Raw genomic sequence first — 23010 nt, 5'->3', positions numbered from 1 at the left:
AATTTATCCCGAATAACATAACAGCTGTTCTCACTTTCTTTGAAGCCTTGTTGGAACACTCATGAAAAAAATCCTCTCTTCCAACATATTCACTATACATGAGTAATCAATTAATAAAGATGCAGCAAAAGTGTGTTATATTATTGACGTGCCTCTTTCCAAATGGATCATAGGATGGTATGTTAGTCGTATATATGGAGGGGCGAGTGATAAGCATATTACAATATTATGTATTTAAAGCCAGAAAAAAGGAAATGACCTTTTAACTCTCAAGAGGGTCTGAAGGCAAAAGCTTCATTCATAGGGCAGAATTTTCTGACTGCCAGGCGGGCGGCCCGGACCCAATCTCCGGCAGGCGGGAAGACGATCCCCACCAGAGAAGCAGGCCCCGCCGCCATTTTACGTGTGCAGGCAAATTAAGGCCCACCCAGCGTGACGCCTGGCGGGAAGTGCTATGTGCTTCCTGTGCGGGTGGGGGGGATTCCCCAAAAGCGAGAGTGCGCTTTTTCACACATGCGCGTGCGCACGAAAGAGCGCAGATCTCCCTGAGGCTAAGTGCTGCCTCAGGGAGATCACTTACACTTTGAAAAAGATTAAAAATAGAAAAAAAAATTCCCTAACATGAGATGGGACATATTCATAAATTACAGTAAAACTTTATTAAACTTTTTAGAACCCTGCATGAAACCTCATCCCACTGGTGGATGAGGTTTCATGTTTTTTCCATTTGCTGCCGAGGCTCCTGGCCTGCCTCCCAACCTTAAGGTTTGTTTGTTTAAATGATCCTGTCAATGGCCTCATTTGGCCATTGACAGGTTGGCAGGTGCACAGCTGATTTTGCTGTACCCCCCGCCTTCCTGGTAATTTAAATGGGGCGGAATGAAGTCGGTATCACCCGACGTCATCCTGCTTCATTTTACACATCAGTGAGCAAGCCCCGCCCCCCTGCTCGCTGACAGCAAAATTCTGCCCATAGTATGTTTGATATTGTATCTGAATAATAGGAACATAGAATTGTAGGTCATTCATCCCCAAGAGCCTGCTCTATTAGATCGTCACTGCTCTATACCTCAACTCCATTAAATTGCCTTAGCTCCATAGATCTTGATACCCTTACCTGATAAAAGTTTATCAATCTCAGTCTTAAAAATTCCAATAGTCCTGATATCCACAGCTGGTCGGGGGAGAAAATTCCAGAGTTCTACTAACCTTTTTTTGAAAAAGCGCCTCCTCATTTCCCCCATGAATGTCCTATCTCTAATTTTGACTATGTCCCCTCATCCTCGATTACCCCATCAGAGGAAATAGTTTCTCTGTATCTATCCTATTAAATCCTTCTGATATTTTAAACATCTCAACACGATCTACCCTCAATCTTTTATATTCAGTGGAATACATGCCAAATTTATTCAACCTGTTTTTATAATTTAATCCTCTAAGCCCCATCTAAGTCATTGCCACTTATGGTATAAAAAAGTTCTTCCTTGCATCCTCCCCTTTATCTCTTGCCCAAAACCTTGAATCTGTATCCAGTAGTATCATCATCTAATGGGAACAAATTTTCTTTGTCTACCTTATCTAAACCTGTCGTAACCTTGTACATCTCTATCAAATCTCCCCTCAATAATCAGCATAATCAGCAAATCATATGGGATCTTGGGTTTCATAAATAGAATCAGCATTATTCTGATGGATCTGCATTACCCTCTCACTAATGTATCCTTCCTGTAGTACAGTACCCAAAATTTTACACAGTATTCCAGGTGGGGTCTAACCAATATTTAATAGAATTGAAGCATAACCTCCTCCCCTTTATCATGCAGACCCCTCTTATAAACACCAACATTCCATAGACTCTTTGATTGCTTTTCGTACATGTCCACTAACTTTAAGTTATTTGTGTACTTGGACTCCTAAATCTCATTACTGCCCAACAGTTCTTCATTTCTGACCATTCAAAGTCTAAAGTGGATGACTTCATACTTTCCCACCTTAAACCCTATCTGCTTTAGATGTGCCCACTTACTTAATCGTCTTTGCCCCTTTAAAACTTACTGCTCCCATCTGCAGTAGTTACCTTCCCTCATAATTTGGTGCCATCTATAAACTTGGATATCCATCTCTCTATTCCTTTGTCCACTTGTTGTCCTTGTCCTTCTAGACGATAGAGGTCGCAGGTTTGGGAGCTGCTATCAAAGCAGCGTTGATAGGTTGCTACACTATATCTTGTAGCTGGTACACACTGCCACAGTGTGCTGGTTATTGAGAGACTGAATATTTAAGGTGGTGGATGGCGTACTGATCAACCGTGCTGCTTTGTCTTGGATGGTGAACCTCGAATGTTGTTGAAGCAGCATTCATCCAGACAGGTGACCCATTTCCACATTGTCAGATAGATGCCAGTGCTGTAGCTGTTCTGGAACCTGGGGTTTATGTGCCCAGACCTTTGAAGGTGGCAGGACATGTTGAGAGCATAATCAGCAAATCACATGGGATCTTGGGTTTCATAGAGTTTTTGAGTACAAAGGCAGGACAGTTATGCTGAACCAAAATTATGAAGTTCTGGTTAGGCCACAACTGGAGTATTGTGTCCAATTCTGGTCATCACACTTTAGGAAAGACATGAGGTTACTTGGGAGGGTGCAGGGGAGATTTACAAGAATGGTTCCAAGGATGAGGTATTTTAGTTACAAGGTGCGGTGGAGAAGCTGGGGCTGTTTTCTTTGAAGCAAAAAAGATTGAGGGGAGATTTGATAGAGATGTACAAGATTATGACAGGTTCAGATAAGGTAGACAAAGAAAATCTGTTCCCATTAGATGATGATACAAGTGGATACAGATTTAAGGTTTTGGGGAAGAGATAATGGGGAGGATGTGAGGAGGAACTTTTTTATACCATAAGTGGCAATGACGTAGAACTGTGAGGGTGGTGGAAGCAGAGATGATCACTGATTTCAAAAGGAAATTGTGTGGGCACTTTCGGGAAATAAACTTGCAGGGCCAAAGGGATAGAGCGGGGAATGCAACAGACTGGTTTGCTCCACAGATTCTGTGACTGTGTCTCCTTCAGTTAGTTGTTTAATTGGTTGGCTGCCTGGCTTGATGGTAATGTTAGAATGAGGGATATTCCAGGCTATGTGTTAGAGTACAATTCTGCTGCTGCTGGTAGCCTGGAGCACCTTGTGGATGCCCAGTTTTGAGTTGCTAGATCTGTTCTGAATCTATCCCATTTGGCGCACAACCATGATGGAGGTGTCCTCAATCTGTAAACTGTACAATGGCCACTCTTACCAATAAGATAGATGTATCTGCGACAGTTTGGTGAGAATGAGGTCAAGTTTTTTTTTTCTCATCACCTTGGCTCTCTCATCACCTACTGTAAGCCCAGTCTAGCAGCTATGTCTTTCAGGACCCGGACAGCTCAGTCAGTAGTGTTGCTACTGAGACATAACTGGTAATGAAATTCGATTTCCCCTGTCCAGAGTGCATTCTGTGTCCATGCAAACCTCAGTGCTTCTTCCAAGTGGTGTTAAACAGAGGAACTCTGACTGATCAGCTGTGGGATAGTAAACAGTTGGCTGATAGGTATTATTATGATGTTATGACTATGTTAAACTGTTCCTTGACTAGCCTGTAGGATAGCTATCCAATTTTGACAAAATTCCCCAGGTGTTAATGAAGGTTGACTGTGTTGGGTGTACCTTTGTCGTGTCCGAATTTGTAGCCTATTTCAATACTAGATGATCCTCCAGTTTTAATGTAATTTTTTTTGTAATGGTTTGGTACAACTGAGTGTCTTCAGTGTCTCATTATAGTCCAGACCAGGTAAGGATGACAGCTCTCCTTTCCAGTTGGGTTTTTGTTACAACTGACAGCTTCATTACTGCTACGAGCTTTTTATTCTGGATTATTTAATTAATTAATTATAAATAACAATTTATTTGATTAATCAAATTCACGAACTGCTGTTCTGGGATTTGAACTCTCATCTTCAGATTATTAGTACAGACCTCTGGATTACTAATCCAAAAATATAACTGCTATATTACCATACAATGAACTTTTGAAATACAAAAGCTTGAGGCAGAATTTTACCCTTGGCGTGCGAGATTGACGAGCGGGAGTGGTCAGGAAGACGACCGCCACCCACGATCAGCAGCGCTGTGCAATTTTATGTAGGCGGGTCAATTAAGACCCGCCCAGCGTGATACGCGAGTGGCAGCACTGAGCGCTGCCTGTGCAAGTGGGGGGAGGAGGGCAAGCAAGCCTAGAATGAACTTTGGGCATGCGCGTGAGAGAGTGCAGAATAATCTCCCTGAGGCATAGAGCTGCCTCAGGGAGATGAATTTTTTTTTTAATAATAATAAAGAGCAGAAAAATGTAATGAAACATGTTCCCTCATGAGCAGGATGTAAGTTATTTTATTTGTAACTAAAAACATTTACTTTTGAAAACCGGATGAGGTTTCCAAAAAAATGCAAAGGCTTGGCCTTTTCGCCTGCCCGCCAACCATTAGGTTGAACGGGCAGTGAAAAATTAAAGTTAATCGTTAACTTAATGGCCTTAATAGGCCTTTTAATTGTCGGTGGGCACTCTGCTGGCTCCGATGCACGCCCACCGACCGAACTATCATGCAACTGTGCATTGACGTCGGCACACTTGGCTGACGTCATCGCACGTCATTTCATGCTCAGTCGGGTCGGGCGCATGCCCACCCTCCAAGCTAAAAATTCTGCCCTTAAATTATCTCAGGAGTTTGAACATACTTAGTTCTGTGTCTACATAGACATTTCTTCTCTCCATAACCTCGCATAGCTTTTTTTAATTCTTTTATGGGATGTGAGCATCGCTGGCTAGGCCAGCATTTATTGCCCATTACTAATTATCCTTGAGAAGGTGGTGATGAACTGCTGTTCATGTGGTATAGGTACACCCACAGTGTTGTTAGAAAAGGAGTTCCAGGATTTTTACCTGAAGGAACAGCAATATAGTTCCAATTCAGGATGGTATGTAGTTTGAAGGGGAAACTCAGGTGGTGGTATTTCAATGCATCTGCTGCCTTGTCCTTCTAGGTGGCAGAGTTCACGTGTTTGGAAGATGCTGCTGAAGGAGCTTTGGTGAATTGTTGCAGGGTATCTTGTAGATGGTGCACACTGTGCATCAATGGTGGAGGGAGTGAGCTTTTGAAGTGGTGGATGGGTTGCCAATCAAGTAGACTGCTTTGTGCTGGATGGTGTCAAAGCTTCTCGAGTGTTGTTAGAGCTGCACTCATTCAGGCAAATGCAGAGTATTACATCAAACTGTTAACTTAAACTCAAATCTCTAACCCTTGACACACAGAAACTGTAGAGGTATTCTGTCCTTGTAGAAATGTCTATTGGACGGATTGATGCTTAATGCGTTCATTACAGTCTTGTGTTACAGAACCAAGTTCTATTTGAAATGGTGGATTTTACCACATGGACTGATAGTTGCTTTTATGTGTAAGCTAAGGTATTTGCATAAATTTAAGTCTATTCTCACAGTGTCATTGGCAAGCTTGGATTCCATCCCATCATCCAAGCTATTAATAAATGCAATCAATAGTTGAGGCCCCATCACAGATTCTTGCAGAACACCACTAGTCATAGCCTGACAATCAGGCTCATTACTACTCATTAACACTATTCTCCCTCTCTGACCACTCAGCCAATTTCCTAACCAGATCGATAATTTGACTTCAGTTCCATAAGCTTTAACTTCAGCCGTCTCTTCCCTGCGCAAGGATGACACGCAAATTCGTGAAGCGTTCAATATTTTGTACTTTCAAAACATTTCAGCCGTCTCTTATAAGGAACTTTCTAAAATGGCTTCTGGCAATCCATATAATTAACATCCAAAGACGATCCCCTGCCCACTACTTTAGTTACCTCTTCAAAAATTTCAGTCAGGTTCATCAGGCATTATAAATCCAAGCCAGGTCCTTTTGATCAATTGAAAATTTTCGAGATTTTCAGTCACTCTATCCTTACTTATAAGCTGTAGTAAATCCCTGACAACAGGTATCAGGCTACCTGGTCTATAATTCCATGGTTTCTCTGTGTCACCTTTTCTAAGTAGTGGAATGACTTGCGCTATTTTTCAATCTAAAGAAAAATTCCCAAATCAAGGGGAAATTATAGTTAATAGGCCACTTCAGAAGGCAGTTAAGAATCGACAATCCAACACATTATTTCCAGCTTTTAAAAAAAACTGAATTCAAACTCTCAAACTGCCATGTTGATATTTAAACCCACATTTTCATAGCTTATGTAAATGCAGAAAAAAGGATAAAAATTGAAACCTGCATTATACCTTTCAATTACAAGTAGAAACTGATCACATTTTTTGGGGTATGTTCCTTAAATATGACAGTATCATCTGGCTCTCACCAATACCCCAGCTAGCGGAGGCTTCATCTGTGAACTTGGGAATTCCATATTGTAGTTTGATAGCCGATGCAGCCCTAACATCAGAGCCTATAACAAATTCCCACCTTACCACAATATCTACCAGCAGTATCTCCACAAATGGATCTGAAAACTTCAGTGCTGCAACATGCAAGCCTGCTACTCCTTCAGTGTCTGAAACTAATAATGCAGCACATGCTTCTTAGGGCTGCACCAGAACTTGATTTCCTTCATCGCAAGAGGTAACATGTCAATAAAGGGCAGTTTTCTGACTTGCAGCTTGCTGTGCATGGCTAATGAGTGTTCAGGGAGTAAGTAACAGCAGTTTGGCAAAAGTTCACATTGTCAGATACCCACGAAAGGGTGGAGAATCCAAGTCCTTGATCCTTTTGATGTGATTTGTCATTAAGTTTGAGATTGTTTACCAGTAAATAGGTTATCAAAAACTTTTCAGGGAGAAAGTGACCTTTAAGTAACTAACCTATATTCAGCAATGCACATTTTGGATGTTTGCTTGACTAATTCTTCTAGTTCAGAAGCCCATTCAAAGTCTACAGGTTAGTGCAAATGTGATAAATGGTGTACTTTTCCTTTCCCATTTAATATCCATGAGTTTCTGCATGAAAGTCGCTGTAAGTAGGAGATTAAAAGATTGCGGCGTCCTTTACAAGGCATGTAGGATCAGTATGAACAGGGCAAGCAATTATGATTCTTCTTAACCAGTCAGATTGAAAATTGTGCAGCATAAACCAGTCACTTCGAGTAGTGAAAGCAATGTCAAATTAGATGCAAAAAGTGAAATGAAGAGAACAAAAGAGAGATTGGATTGAGAGCGAGGCAGAGCAAAAAAAAGAAAAAGTTAAAAGCTGCATTTTTTAAAAATCTCCAACAATTAAAAGCTGAATGACTAAGACCTCCTCATTTGTAAAAGTTAATTTTCAGTGCCAGGGACATTATCTGACAATAATTAGAACTTGTCATGCTATTAAAAGGATAATTAAACTGAAAGGGACAAACCTTAATTTTCTGTAACAAAAACAGAAAATACTGGAAAAACTCAGCAGGCCTAACAACATCTGTGGAGAGAAAAAAAAAGAGTTAATGTTCCAAGTCCGTATGACTCTTCTTCAGAACTGAAGAGAAGAAAAATGTGATGAAATTTATACTGTTTAAGGGGGGGTGGAGCAGGATAAAAGGCCAGTGATAGGTGGAGGCAAATGAGAGATTGCCAGAGATGCCATGGACAAAAGAACAAAGGGGTGTTATTGATAATGGTACTGGGTAAAGGAGATGCTGAAGGTGGCATTAAGTTCAGAAAGCATAATGTGAAAATAGCAGGACAAGGGTAAGCACTCTGGAATGAACAACATGAGCAAGTGACAGATGGCCCTTGTGGGAATGGGGTGGGAGGAGGGGATGGTGTTGGGAAAAAAGATTGAAAATAGGATAAAAGATGGGGATAAAACAATGAATAAAATGAAAATAAAAATAAGTGGATAAAAAATAAGAATTAAAAAATGAAAAATAAGAATTAAAAAATTAAAATGAATATTGAAAAAAGGGGAAATAAAAGGGGTGAAGATGGAGGAGAGAGCTCATGATCTGAAGCCTATAAACTCGTTGTTAAGTCCGGAGGGCTGTAAAATGCCTAATCGGAAGATGAGGTGCTGTTCCTCCAGTTTGTGTTGGGCTTCACTGGAACAATGCAGCAGGCCAAGGACGGACATGTGGGCATGAGAGCAGGATGGGGTGTTGAAATGGCAAGTGACAGGAAGGTCTGGGACCGCAAACTGGTCACCCAGTCTGTGTTTGGTCTCTCCAATGTAGAGGAGACCACATTGGGAGCAGCAAATGCAGTAGACCAAATTGAAGGAGGTGCAAGTGAAGTGCTGCTTCACCTAAAAGAAGTGTTTGGGCCCTTGGATGCTGAGGAGGGAAGAGGTAAAGGGGAAGGTGTTGCAAGATCTCCAGAGGAAATGAGGTCAGTGACAGTCCTGGAAACAATGGCTTGATGTTCAGCGGTGGGGTCATGGTCCAGGGAGAGGTCGGAGGAAGTGTCTGAGAGTTGGCGCTCAGCCTCTGAGAGGTAGAGGTCAGCACGCCACACAACAACAGCACCACCCTTGTCAACGGGTTTGATAACAAAGTCAGGCTTGGATCTGAGAGAATGGAGACGGGTTAGTGTGGGTGACAGAAGCAGAGAAATTGAGACGGCTGATGTCACACAGATAGTTCTCAATGAAAAGATCAAGAGCAGGTAAGAGGCCAGAGGGAGGGGTCCAAATGGAGGAAGAATACTGGAGGCAGGTGAAAGGATCCATAGAACGGGGAGAGGACTCCTGCCCAAAGAAGTGAGCACGGAGACAAATGCGGCGGAAGAAGAGTTCAGCATCATGCCAAGCCCGGAATTCATTTAGTTGGGGGGGGGTAAGGGTATGAAACTGAGTTCTTTGCTGAGTACTGAACCTTCAGCACTAGAGAGGGGGAAGTCAGTGGGTATGGTGAATACAAGGCAAGGGCTGGGATTAGAAGATGGGATGGGGTCAGAGGGATGGGAAATGGTGGAGTATCCTGAATGGGCCTGATTTTCCTGTGGTGAGTTTTGTTCATATCTGTCATATAAGTATAGAACCTTTATGCCATTCAATATACTTGATGATGAGTTAGACAATGAGATGCCATTTTTAGGAAACTACTAATGGTGTAACAGCACATAAGAGACAGCAACTTCCAGATTTTCCCATTTAACTGTGTCTGCCATCATTTGAAGTTCTGCCTATCACTCAAATGAGTAATACAGTATATGAATTTCAGTGCCAGTGTGATGCTAGGTATGTAGGCCGTACATCCCAATGACTGGCAGATCGTATCAAACAGCATGTCCCTTTAGCTGTTCGCAACAGGCAAAATACTGAACATACCCAACCAGCCTATGCTTGCAAAACTCAAAAAAGTGTCCAACATTAAGTGTGATTCCATGATTGGACAACATTTGCTAAACAACTCTGAGTGTGCTAAGAAGTACACTGATACCCAATTTAAGATTATCAGTCAGGCTCGCAGTGTGGCTCACTTAAACGTGCTAGAAGGTGCATATATTAATACACAAGACCCCGTCCTTTGCAGACAGAGGAAACATGTAGACGCATTGTGCCTTTTTCAACTAAACAAAATAGGTGACAGCCATTCCCTGGTTCATTCCCAGAGCAATGTCTTGAACAATCACAGTCAACCTGCCTGATTTGAATTTAAACAAAGCTTAGCAGCTGACTGTCAGTCATCAGTTAACTGGTGCATTCTCCATGCCAATGTCTCTACCAACTAGCGTTTACTTGTTAACCATTCAGCACTCTTTTCTCATGCAGCTTAAATTGTTGTTCCCTTTACAGTTTGGTACCCTTGCGAATTGTCCTGATGATTACAAGACGAAAAGCTCTGACAGCATGTGTCTTTTATCAACAATGCTGAAGTAAAACTGCTTAAACAGACTGACTTAGAAATTCAGGCACACCCATTTTTGGGCATGTGGTAGGGGGCAGGATATAATCCCTACACCAGAATGACCTCTGATATTGGCCCTCGGGGCTCATTTGTTAGTAGTAGTGCAGGGAAGAGTGGGCAATTGGACCAGGAAGAATGGGCAATCATACTGGTAAGAATGGGCAATCATGGGAAGGGTGGGCAAATAGGCTGAAAAGATGGACGATTAGGCTGAAGAGGGTGGGCACTCAAGCCAGGATGGCTGGGCAATTGGGTAAGGAGGTGGCTGGTTGGGGAATGGACCTTCTTTTCAGGAGAAACTTTTCAGGTTGGGAGGGACATTCGTCCTCCTCCTGGTTTCACATTCAAGTAAGTACATTTTAAAATCTTACCTATTGGTTGCAGCCTAATGGGAAGTTCCTTTAGGATTACATGCTAGGCTGCATGTAGGCCTGATTTTCCTGACTGCAGCTTGGGTTAAACCAGTCATGCAGTGGGGGCCTCAAAGTGCTATTAGACTCTCCTGGGCCTCTTCTGGAGCATAACAGGACTGGTCACCAGTGCCACAAACACCAGTTAAAATTATGTAGTATCCAGTTTTGCTAAAGACTGTTAAAAATCACTTATTTAGGACATCAGCACCTTGGAGGTACAAATGGTTTCAAGCTATTCTTTTCAAAGAAAGTGGATAATCTGCTGTATTGTAGACTTTATCCAATCCATTTAATTTCATGAGCAAAGACCCGGGAAGTTGCTCTAGCAGCCTCTAATTCCAATATGTTGTTGCTGAAGTACTTAACTCACTGGTGCCTCTAGTACTTTAACTCACTGTTGCCTCTAGAATATGTCTACGACTATTCCGGTTCTTGTAAATCATCCCAAAAAAAATTAATTCTTGCCTATGGTTGCAGAGGAATCAAAAGTATTAAACTTCCATTTCTCTGAATTACCCTGGAGGTGGACAACTTGTGAAAAAAATCATTTGTTTCTTGCCAAAATTAAAGTGACAAGGCAACATACCAGCCCCATCGTGCCAGGGAAAGAGCCATAAAATGCGGCAAGCCGTTCAAAAGTCCATTGGCATTGACGGGACCTTAAAATACTGTCGGAGTAAAATTCCACCCTCTGGTTCAGATCATCGAACTTTGGCTGATGTATAATTAAGGTTGTGCAGTTATAAATATTATCAATATTTCCTTATCCTGTTGGAATCATTGGGAAGAATTTTCCAGTTGGTGAGCGGGGGCGGGGCCTGCTCACTGACGCATAAAAAGACGCACAGTGACATTGGGCGGGCATCCCGGCATCACAGCGCATCACTTAGATTTTCAGTTTTGCAGGCGTGCCGCTGAATCAGCGGCACGCCCGCCGAACTGGCAAACGCCTGTTAAAACCTAATTAAAAGAGTCAAATGAGCTGCCCCTCAACCTTAAGGTTGGTGAGCATGTGAAGAGCCCAGGCAGGTGAAGAGCCCAGGCAGCCTTCGCATTTTTCCTGAAACCTCATCCACGGGCGGTGAAGTTTCATTAAATTTTTATAAATAAAAAATGTTTTCCATTAATGTTCCTTGACATGTCCCAGCTCGTGTGACACTGTCACATGAGGGGACATGTCTTATAATATTTCCTTTTCTGTATTTAGCTTTAACTAATCTCCCTGAGGCATGATTTCTGCGCACATGCGCGAAAGAGCGCAGGTCCTGACTCAGGGAATTTCCCCACCGGCCTGCACAGGAAGCGGTGAGCGTTACGCTGGGCAGTCCTTAATTGGCCCGCCCATGTAAAATGACGGCACACACCCGATCAGAGGCGCCAATCAGGTTCGCACTAGCTCCCGCCCACCCCCGCACAAACCCCCCCCCCCACCCCGACAGGGGGAAAGTTCAGCCCATTGTTTCAGAATCCTCCAACCATTTGTCAATATTGGTAATGGGATTTTAAAATGTTAGGCTTTGATCATGTTCAGTAGCGTGATAATTATTTATTCCTGTGTTTTAGGTTTGACTGAACTTGTGGATAGCCCAATATCACTGGATATTGAACGCTGCAAATCTCCCACATCAGGTAAAGGTAATCGGCTTCTATCCATCATTACTTGTGTTGTCTGTGGCCCAGCATTGTTGTTTCATGCAAGTTATCTATGCAAGATGCTGTGCATGTATTACAGTAAGTATTAAATGCCTTTCAATAATTACTTCTTGTAGAACCTGCATTAGAAAGGAAGAATGTTGTAATATTTCAATAAAAAACTTGTTGAGAAATTTGCACAAAGCCTGCTATTGGCAAGGATAATACACTTCATAGAATTAACTTACTCTGTATGGTAGAATCCAACTTCATTGGGGCACAAAACAGGCATCAGTGGATCAGCTATCCATTATATAACCTTTCCATAATGGAAAGGAAAATTGTTCAGGGTATATAACAGTCTACTACTGCCTTTTTATGCCCCCTCCTGAAACCCCAATAATGTCTATTTCTGTCAGGGCCAAACTGTGGCCACAAGATCAAATGAAAGTGCCAATCAAATTAGTGAAAGTATCGAGAACAAGAGGGCACAGACATGGCAAAAGAACCAAAAGCAACATGAGAAATAACCATTTGCTGCATGACAAAGTTAAGGTCTGAAATGCACGGCCTGAGCATAGAGTGGAGGCAGGTTCAATTGAAGCATTCGAAAGGGAATTAGACTGTTATCTGTAAAGGAAGAATGTGCCAGCTTATGGGGAGAAGACAAAGGAATGGAATAGGTGAAGACATAATGAGCTGAATGGCCTCCTTTTGCACTGTAGCATTTTTATGGAAATTTACATTACAAGCAGACAACTTGTTTTGATTGAATAATACTAGTATTACTGGGCTGTATGATTAAATTCACATTTAAATCCCAGAACTCAACTGCATGCTGCCAGTTAACTGCCTGCCCAAAATGGCTGAAAAGCGGCAGCTGGCAGGCAGGGGTGAAATTTTAGGTGGTAGGAGACTGGCAATCAGCACCAAAGGTACAGTAGCCATCAACAAGGTAAGTCACGATGAGGGATTTTCATAAGATGTTATGGGAAGGAAGGGAAAGCCCAAGACAAGTGAGGCCCAATAGGCAAGTAAAAAAAAAGTTAGCCTGTTGTACTCCTTTGCTGGTGCCTCTTCCTACTGCCTTCTCCTGATTGAAATGCCAAAACATCATCTCTGCTCAATCCACGGATGGCCCAGTAACCTCTTAGGACGTTGATCTACATGTTTAAGAACATCCCAACTGGCTTAAGACTCATTGCCAGCTGCTGAGAAGATGAGGTCAAATTAGAAGACAGCAGGATTGGTGCAGGAAGTCAGTGAATAAATCATCACACCAACCTTAACTAACTATCTACCTACCTGCCAGGTTTCCACCAGATGGGTATGTGTAAAGTCGTTTCAAATATATTTGTTGCTTATTTGCATTTTTGGGATGTGCTAACGTTGTTGCAGTGCTACTGGACACTTTTCCAATAAGTAAAAGGTAGTAGTTATTGCACATCAGCACTAGTTGCTGTTTCAATGCTTTGTGAAAGACCTTTTACAGGAGGGGTGTCCAAACTTTTTTTCTTGGTGGATTACATAGTTGCTTAAAGGAGTCCTGTATGTCACATATAAACAATTACTGTATAATATTCCTCAGTTTATGTTGGGAGTTGAAAACTCAGGCTTCACAGCTTGATGTCAGATGAACAGCCTAACTTGTGCCTAGTAAATGGAGGACAGGCTCTGGGGAGTCAGGGGATGAGTTACTTGCTGCAGAATTCCCAGCCTCTGACCTGCTCTTTATAACCACAGTATTCATATGGCCAGTCCAGTTCAGTTTCTGGTCAATGGTAACCCCGCAGGCTGTTAATATTGGGAGATTCAGTGATGGTAATGCCACTGAATGTCATGGAGCAATGGTTAGATTCTCTCTAGTTGGAGACGGTCATTGTCTGGCACCTGTTTGGCATGAGTGTTACTTGCCACATGGCACATGGGGTCTTACTTTTGTGCATGTGGAGGTCTCATTTTTGAAGACCTTGGTTGTTGTGAGCATGGTCTTCCATTTTTTTGTAAACATAAATGAGCTATTCTGGATTTTCCATGGTTATCAGCCTCTAACTCTGAGGCTGCACATCCATTTTCTAGTACACAAATTCAGTATAAGCAACTGATGAATAATAATCTTACATATAATCAGACACTTCTATACATAAGTCAGTTTGTTAAGGTAGATTTTTGTCAAACCAGGCAATCAGCCTGAGTTCAATGAAGAATGTAGAACAGCATGTCAGAAGCAACATCAGGCATACCTAAAAATGAGTTGTCAACCTGCCAATGCTACAACACAGGAATAAACACTGATAGCAGCATGTTATAGACAGCTAAGTGATCCCCAATCACTGGATCAGTTCAAAGTTCTGCAGTCCTTCTACATCCAATGTTGAATGATGGTGGACAAGACTCCATAAACACCCCCATCTGCATTGATGGCAGAGCCCATCATATAAGTGCAAAAGACAAATACTTGAAGCATTTGCAACCATCTTCAGCCAGAAATGCTGAGTGGATGATCCATCTCTGTCCCCTCCTGTGGTCCCCACAATCGCAGGCGTCAGCCAATTTGATTCACTCCACATAATATCCGGACATAGCTATATGTACTGGATACAACAAAGGCTATGGGCTCTGATAACATCTGTGATGCTGAAGACTTGTGCTCCAGAACCAGCTGTGCCTCAGCCAAGCTGTTCCAGTACAGATGCACACTGGCATCTACCCAACAAAGTGAAAAACTGCTAGATACGTCCTGCCTACAAAAAGGGCACACCAATCCTCCCAGTTATTGCCTCATCATGCTAGTCTCAATCATCAGCAAAATGATGGAACGTGTGGTTGACAGTACTATCAAATGGCACTTACTCACTAATACCATGCTACTCAATGTCCAGTTGGGTTCTGTATGGATCACTCGGCCTCCAGGTCACATTACAATCTTGGTCCAAACGTGGACAAAAGAGCTAAACTCCAGAGGTGAAGTGAATGCAGTTGCCCGTGACTTCAAAGCAGCATTTGACCAAGAAGCCCAAGGAAAATTGAAGTCAATAGGGATCATTGGGTAAACTCTGACTGGTGCCATGCCTAACACAGAGGTAGATGGCTGTGGTTCTTGGAGGTCGATCATCTCTGTCCCATGACAATGTCCTTGGCCCAACCATCTTCTGTTCCTTTTTTTAAAATTCTCTCACAGGTTGTGGATATCACTGACTAGGCCAGCATTTTTCTTGCCCATTCCTAATTTCTCTTGAGAAGGCAGTGGTGAGCTGCTGCCTTGAAACACAGTGCATGTGGTGTAGGTACACCTGCACTGCTATTGGGAAGGAGTTCCAGGATTTTGACCCAGTGACAGTGAAGGATCGGCGATATATTTCCAAGTCAGGATGGCATGTAGTGTGGAGGGGAACTTGCAGGTGGTGGTGTTCCCATGCATCTGCTACCCATGCCCTTCTAGGTGGTAGAGGTCACAGGTTTGGAAGGTGCTTTCATAGGATCTATTGGTGGTGGAGGGAATGAATGTTGAAGGTAGTGGATGGGGTGCCAATCAAGTAGGCTGCTTTGTCCTGGAAGGTGTTGAGCTTCATGAATGTTGTTGGAGCTGCACTCATCCAGGCAAATGGAGAGTATTCCATCACACTCCAGACTTGTGCCTTGTAGATGGTGGACAAGCTCTGCTGCGTCATGAAATGAGTTACTCTCCACTGAACTCCCAACCTCTGACAGGCTCTTGTGGCCAACATATTTATATGATAAAAGCAAAATACTGCGGATACTGGAAATCTAGAACAAAAACAAAAATACCTGGTAAAACTCAGCCTCAGCGGAGAGGGATACAGTTACAGGTATTTTTATTTGTGTAACATATTTATATGGCTGGTCCAGTTCAGTTTCTCGTCAATGGTAACCCCCAGGATGTTAATAGTGCGGGATTCAATAATGGTAATGCCATTGAATGCCAAGGGGAGATGGTTGAATTCTCCCTTCTTGGAGATGGTCATTACCTGGCACTTGTGTGGTACAGATGTTATTTGCCACTTATCAACGCAAGCCTGAATGTTGTCCAGGTCTTGCTGCATATGGGCACGGACCACTTCAGTATCTGAGGAGTCATGAATGGTGCTGAACATTGTGCAATCATCAGCAAATATCCCCACTTCTGATCTATGATGGAGGGCAGGTTATTGGTGAAGCAGCTGAAGATGGTAGGGCCTAAGACACTTCCCTGAGGAACTCCTGCAGTGGTGCCTGGGACTGGGATGATTGACCTCCAACAACCACAACCATCTTCCTTGCTGCTAGGTATGACTCCAATCAGTGGAGAATTGTCCCCCTGATTCCCATTGACTCCAGTTTTGCTAGGGCCCCCACAATGCCACACTCAATCAAATGCTGCATTGATGCAAAGAGCAGTCACTCTCACCTCACCTCTGGAGTTTCAGCTCTTTTGTCCATGTTTGAACCAAGGCTGTAACAAGGTCAGGAGCCGTGTGGCCCTGGCGGAACCCAAACTGAGCATCAGTAAACATATTATTGCTGAGTAACTGCCACTTGATGGCATTATCAACGACATCTTCCATCACTTTGTTGATGATCAAGAGTAGGCTCATAGGGTGGCAACTGGCCAGTTTGGATTTGTCCTGCTTTTTATGAACAGGACATACCTGGGAAATTTTCCACATTGCTGGGTAGATGCCAGTGTTGTAGCTGTACTGGAACAGCTTGGCTAAGGGCGCGGCTAGTTCTGGAGCCTAAGGCTTCAGTATTATTGCTGGAATTTTGTCAGGGTCCATAGTCTTTGCAGTATCCAGTGCCTTCAGCTGTTTCTTCATATCACATGGAATAAATCGAACTGGCTGAAAACTGGTATTTGTGATGCCTTGTCCTCCGGAAAGGGCCGAGATGGATTGTCCACTTGGCTCTTCTGGCTGAAGATGGTTACAATTCCTCAGCCTTGTCTTTTGCATTGATGTGCTGGGCTCCTCCATCGTCAAGGATGGGGATATTTGTGGAGCCTCCTCCAGTGAGTTGTTTAATTGCCCACCACCATTCTTGACTGGATGTGGCAGGATTGCAGAGCTTAGACCTGATCTGTTGGTTGTGGGATCGCTTAGCTCTGTCTATCGCATACTGCTTTCGATATTTGGCATGCAAGTAATCCTGTGTTGTAGCTTCATCAGGTTGACACCTCATTTCTAGTTATGCCTGGTGCTGCTCCTGACATGCCCTCCTGCACTCTTTCTTGAATCAGGGTTGAACCCTGGCTTAATGGTAATGTTAGAGTGGAGGATATGCTGTGCCATGAGGTTACAGATTGAGAGTGTGCAATTTTGCTGCTGCTGATAGCCCACAGCACCTCATGGATGCCCAGTTTTGAGTTGCAAGATCTCTTCAAAATCGATCTCATTTAGCACAGTTGTAGTGCCACACAACACAAAGTATCCTCAATGTGAAGACAGGGCTTCACAAATACTGTGCAGTCGTCACTCCTACCAACACTGTCATAGATAGATCCATCTGTGACAGGTTTTTCCCTCTTATTGGTTCTCTCACCACCTTCTGCTGATGCACTCTAGCAGCTGTGTCCTTTAATATGTGGCCAGCATGATCAGTCATGGTGCTACTGAGCCACTCTTGGAGATGGGCATTTAAGCCCACCACCCAGAGTACATTCTGCACCCTTGCCACTCCTCAGTACTTCTTTCAAGTAGTGTTCAACATGAAGGAGTACTAATTCATCAACTGAGGGGCGGGGGAGCATTAAGTAGTAACCAGCAGGAAGCTTCCTTGCCCATGTTTGACCCAATGCCATGAGGCTTCATGGGGTCAAAATCAATGTTGAAAACTCCCTGGACAACTCCCTCATAACTGCATACCACTGTGCTGCCACCTCTGATGGGCCTGTCCTGGTCAGTGGGACAGGACATACCCAGTGATGGTGTGGTGTCTGGGACATTGTCTATAAGGTATGATCAGATGAGTATAACTATGTAGGCTGTTGTTAGACTACTCTGTGGGACAGTTCTCCCAATTTTTGTACCCCCCTCCCCCCATTGTTAGTAAGGAGGATTTTGCATAGCTGACAGGACTGGGTGTGCCGTTGTCATTTCTGGCGCCTAGCTCAAGGCCAGATGATCTCTCCAGTTTCATTCTGTTTTGTAGGCTTTGTAGTGGTTTGGTACAACTGAATGCCCTGCTAGTGCACTTCAGAGAGTATTTAAGAGTCAACCATATTGCTGTGTGTATGGAGTCACATGTAGGCCAGACCAGGTAAGGATGGCAGATTTTCTTCCCTAAAGGGCATTAATGAATCAGATGGGGTTTTAAAGACAATTGGCAATGTTCCATGGTCACTATTACCAAGACTAGCTTTTAATTCCAGATTTATTGATTGAATTTAAATTACACCAGATGCTATGGTGGGTTTTGAATGTGTGCCCCCAGAGTCTGTGCCTCTGGATTGCTCATCCAATGGCATTACCACTATGCCATAGCATTCCCTCCATCATAAAGTTGGAAGTGTGAATGTTCATTAATGATTACACAGAGCTCAGTTCAATTTGCATTTCCTCAGATCAGAGCACACCTGCAGCAAGACCTGCATAACATCTAGGCTTGGGCTAATAAGTGACAAGTAAAATTTCCACCAGATAATTGCCAGGAAATGAGGGTCTCCAACAAGACAGAGTCTAACTTCCTCTCCTTGACATTCAATGACATCACTGAACCCACACCATTAACATCCTTGGGGTCACCATTGATCAGAAACTTAACTGGACTAGCCATATAAATACTGTGGTTCCAAGAACAGATCAGAGGTTGAGTGACTCACCTCCTGACATCCCAAAGCCTTTCCACCATCTGCAACTCAGGAGTGTGATGAAATGCTCCCCATTTGTCTGGAAGGGTGCAGCTCCAACAACGCTCAAGAAGCTTGACATCATCCAGGACAAAGCAGCCTGTTTGACTGGCACCTATCCACCACCTTAAACATCTAAAACCTCCACTACCACAACAAGATGACTAGTGTGTGGCATGTACAAGATGTACTGTAGCACCAAGACTAACCTGTGACCTCTATCACCTAGAATGACAAGGGCAGTAGGTGCATGGGAACACCGCCATCCTGACTTGGAAATATGTCACTGTTACTTCAACATTGCAGATTCAAAATCCTGGAACTCCCTAACTAATGGAGCTACTTTCACCACACATATGGCAACAGCTCAAGAAAGTGACTCATCGTTACCTTCTCAAAGGCAATTCTCAAAGGCAATTAGGGATGGGCAATATTGACTTTGCCACATCCTCTGAACATATTTTTAAAAATTTATCAACTGCACAAAATTATTGTAGCACAAAGCAGTATGGCAGGAGTTCAGCACCTGTAACTTCCAAAGGGCTTCTCTTGATCTCCCATCAAGTATTTGTGGAGAAATAGTGTAAGTGGCCACTTGTGCCACTTCTCCAGAGTTTCCACCAATCTTTGCCAAAGTCACAATGAGAGATCCTGAGAATTCTGGAAATGCTACTCTCAGTCTTAAACTGTCCTATTATTTCTGGCAGAGTCAAATGGAGTAATAAGAGCCATATGGAGTAATTAAATGAATTGCAAAAAAAAAATTCTGCTCAGGCAAAAACCTGTTTGGAATAATGATTTTGGGGCTGTAAGTGGGATGACCCTGCCACCTTTTTCACGATCAACCTACTAAAATTTTAGCTGCACTGCCTCTGATTGGAAGCTTACTTTGTGGGACTGGGGTATGGTGGAATTGCATGTTATGACAGTCTTTAAGGCCTTTAATCCCGTCTCTTCATTAGGAAGTATTCCTTCCCTCACTGACTTACATGCAATCACCCCACTCAAAGCCTCACACAAACTCAACTGCATACTGCACAAAATTATCATAGTATTATGGTATGCTTGCTGACACCTGGGTGTTGCTGATCTTATGAATTATTTTCTAACTTATTCAATTTTTTTGAAGGAGAAGCTAAACCATAATATTAGAGTGTGAAATTCCCTCTCACCCCCAAAAGGATGAATCACAGAAGCCCCAGAAGGAGGAGAAACTCATGGGTTGTCAATGATAGGGTAGCCACCAGCTTCAGGTTTGTTCAGACATTCTGCTCTTTTTGTATCTCATTCTATTGTACTTCACATCTATCAATAAATGAAATCATAAAATCCCCTATTTACTCCTATTGAAAATGACAAACTCAGTTCATCAGTGACCCATTCTAAGTTATTTTTCTTCTCCAGATAAACCAGAACCAGACACCATTGGATCCAGCCCTGCAAGCATGTTAGAGTTATGCTATCACTTACTCTTTCCTTCTTAAGCACCAGCTCAGAGACATCCATCCAAGAGAATTAGAGATTCAGGTACAGAGAATTACGCAGAATCAGGATGTAAAGCTGAGACTGGAAGATGAGGAAAACCCATTGTTGACCAGAGAGTCAGGAGATGTCACCCCTTGATTGAGGGCCTGGATACACAGATCTCATAGTTCCTGCTTTGTAAAAGATGGATCTTTGCAGAGCACTGATGATGGTTTCTGAAAAGGTGCAGCAGATGCCAGGACAATTGATAGAGTAGACTACCAGCATTTGCCATGTCATGGTGGATGGATTTGAAAATTTACAGACCATCATGTGGCATGTAGTAGCTCTACAGCAAAGCCTCCTATAATAGAGGCCCAATGGATGATGTTAGCTTTTGCTGGATATTGAATGGATATATGGCACAGAAACAGGTCATTTGGCACAACTAGTTCAGAAATTCAGACACCTGTTATAGAGGACCATCACTTCTGACCTCCAAGCAATTAGGGCTTGGATGCTGGTTAGTATCTCTCCGAACTTCATTGATCTCATTAGTACCATTAGGTTTGCTTTCCCATTAATGAGTTGTCACACACTTACTACCAGGTATGAGTGGTAAGACAGGCATGCATTTAATGATGGCACTGCCTCTTAGTAGCAGCACTCATGTAAGTTCCCAACATTCTATTGATATGCCTGATATGTGGCAGAAAAGAGATAGGGTTAAGGTGCCCACAAAGCAACAAAGAGATGCAGTCAACAGAAGTTCCATCTTAAGCTAATCTCAGTTCTAAGAATCTTATCTTGACACACAGCAGCCAGAAACATCATGCACCCCTGCCACTCCTATAAAATTAGAAAGAGCACTAGATTAGCGTTATGAATTCACAAACCACATAACTGGTACCAACCAGAAATATACTGGAATGCAAATAATGTGCTCGAAGTAATATTGGTGTGCAGGTACACAATTTTGGTTGCAAGGTTTGGAAGATGACTTGAATGAAATCTGTGATGAAATCCAAGGGAAGGGTGTGAAGCGGATAACATATTTTTGATGAAAAGACGAAGATATAAACAGGACTATTGAAAAATTGGCCAGATGTAGTGGCTAAGAGAAGGTTTTTTGATATGAGATTGGCCCAAATGAGCCATAATGGGCTTTAGATGCCTTCCCCCTTAGGCCTTCCATGAGGAGGAAAGGATTCTGGTAATCCAGGGTTTTGTAGCATTTAGCAAACAATCATACTCCTTGAGACTTTAACTAGACCATATTGCACAGAACCCCAAAGCTGATCCAGATAGCTGAAGAATGCTTTCAACACTCCAAATTTGCTGGCAATGATGACTCTGGTGGTAGAAATTTTTTAGTGAGGTGCTCAGCTATTTTCCTGAAGTGAATCTTAAAAGCTGTTAGGCATCTTCATATTAATACCAACCTTTAACTTAATCAGTAGATTTTCTGTGGCATTGTCCATATTAAATTATATCACTTGTAGAGAATGTTTTTCTCTTCTAAGATGAACATGCTTTAAGACAATTGGTTTCTTATTGATAGTTATCTATCCCTTACCTACTTTGATTCATAAGTCCCAAATTTAACCTAACCTGCCCAGTGGGGATGAGGCATTATTGAGTCAGACGTCTGTTTTACACTCCTTCTGATTTGATTCTCCGTTGTCTTCAGTATTAGTTCTTTAATATTACTGAGATAAAAAAAGGCCTTACTTTGCTAAATTACTTAAAGAATTAATGCTATATATTGATAGAACATAATGAGTTTAAGTGCTTATAAAGTATTCCGTCTGTTGGAGTTCATTTAGCAGGCCCAAGGGAGAAAGAGACATTACTAGTAAATTTGGGGAGTGGGGAAAGGGTGGAGGAATTGTAGGATTGAGAGCTCAGGGGTCAAAGAGTTGGGTTGATAATGTGGATTCAGGCATGAAGCCTGAGGTGGTAGACTGGAGGACGGAACATTACCAGTGAAGAAAGCAAAGAGCTCTGGAGGTGCGTGCTGCTGCCTAAGGCCCAGAATAAGGCAGCCACAAAAAGGTCTGGCAGTGTCTTTGGAAAAGGAACAGAGTTAACATTTCACATTGTTGAATTCTGAGTTCTAACAACACCATCAAACTAAAATGTTAACTCTGTTTCTCTCCCCACAGATGCTGCCAGACCTGTTGAGTATTTCCAGAATTTGTTGTTTATATTTCAAATTTGCAGCATCCACAGTACATTTCTATTGTATCAGCCACAAAAAGGGTTGGAAGTGGGGAGAATGCCTTTCAAATGGGTTGCATGAGTAGCACGAGTCTGAGTGCCTTAAAGATTTAAGTGAAAGGTCCAAAATTCAAGCTTAAAATGGAATGAAAATGAATTCTAAAATTGGCATGTAATTCACTCTGTCAGATTAATGCCCAGGAGCTTAATACAAAAATTTATCCTTTTATGTCAACATTTATGTTAAACTTTAAAATGGTAACTGCTATATAAATATTTATAATAGGCCATCCTTATCTAAACATGCCAACATTTAAAAATGGAGAATCTATGCATAAATATTTTACCATGATGTTTGATGAAGTAACTGAATTACTAATTTTGAAGCACAGGAACAGGCTACCCCAGGTATGTGGGGAAGCAGCTAGTGAATTTCATATCTACATTGCCTCAGTGAGCTCCTTCTGCCTCAGATTTAGTATCCACCCTCTCCCATTCCAACTAGTGC

At 42.6% G+C, this 23010-nt stretch overlaps 1 protein-coding gene across 1 annotated transcript in view; it reads left to right on the top strand.

Annotated features, from left to right (window-relative positions):
- Positions 1-23010, top strand: part of stxbp5l (syntaxin binding protein 5L) — a 598592-nt gene that overhangs the window by 464887 nt on the left and 110695 nt on the right. Inside the window, exon 21 of the mRNA XM_041210884.1 lies at positions 11906-11971. Coding sequence (XP_041066818.1) covers positions 11906-11971 — 66 coding nt within the window. The remainder of the gene's footprint in view (positions 1-11905; positions 11972-23010) is intronic.

Source organism: Carcharodon carcharias, chromosome 18 (assembly GCF_017639515.1).
Source record: "Carcharodon carcharias isolate sCarCar2 chromosome 18, sCarCar2.pri, whole genome shotgun sequence".
Taxonomy (NCBI): Eukaryota; Metazoa; Chordata; class Chondrichthyes; order Lamniformes; family Lamnidae; genus Carcharodon; species Carcharodon carcharias.
This window is presented reverse-complemented; position numbering and strand designations above follow the sequence as displayed.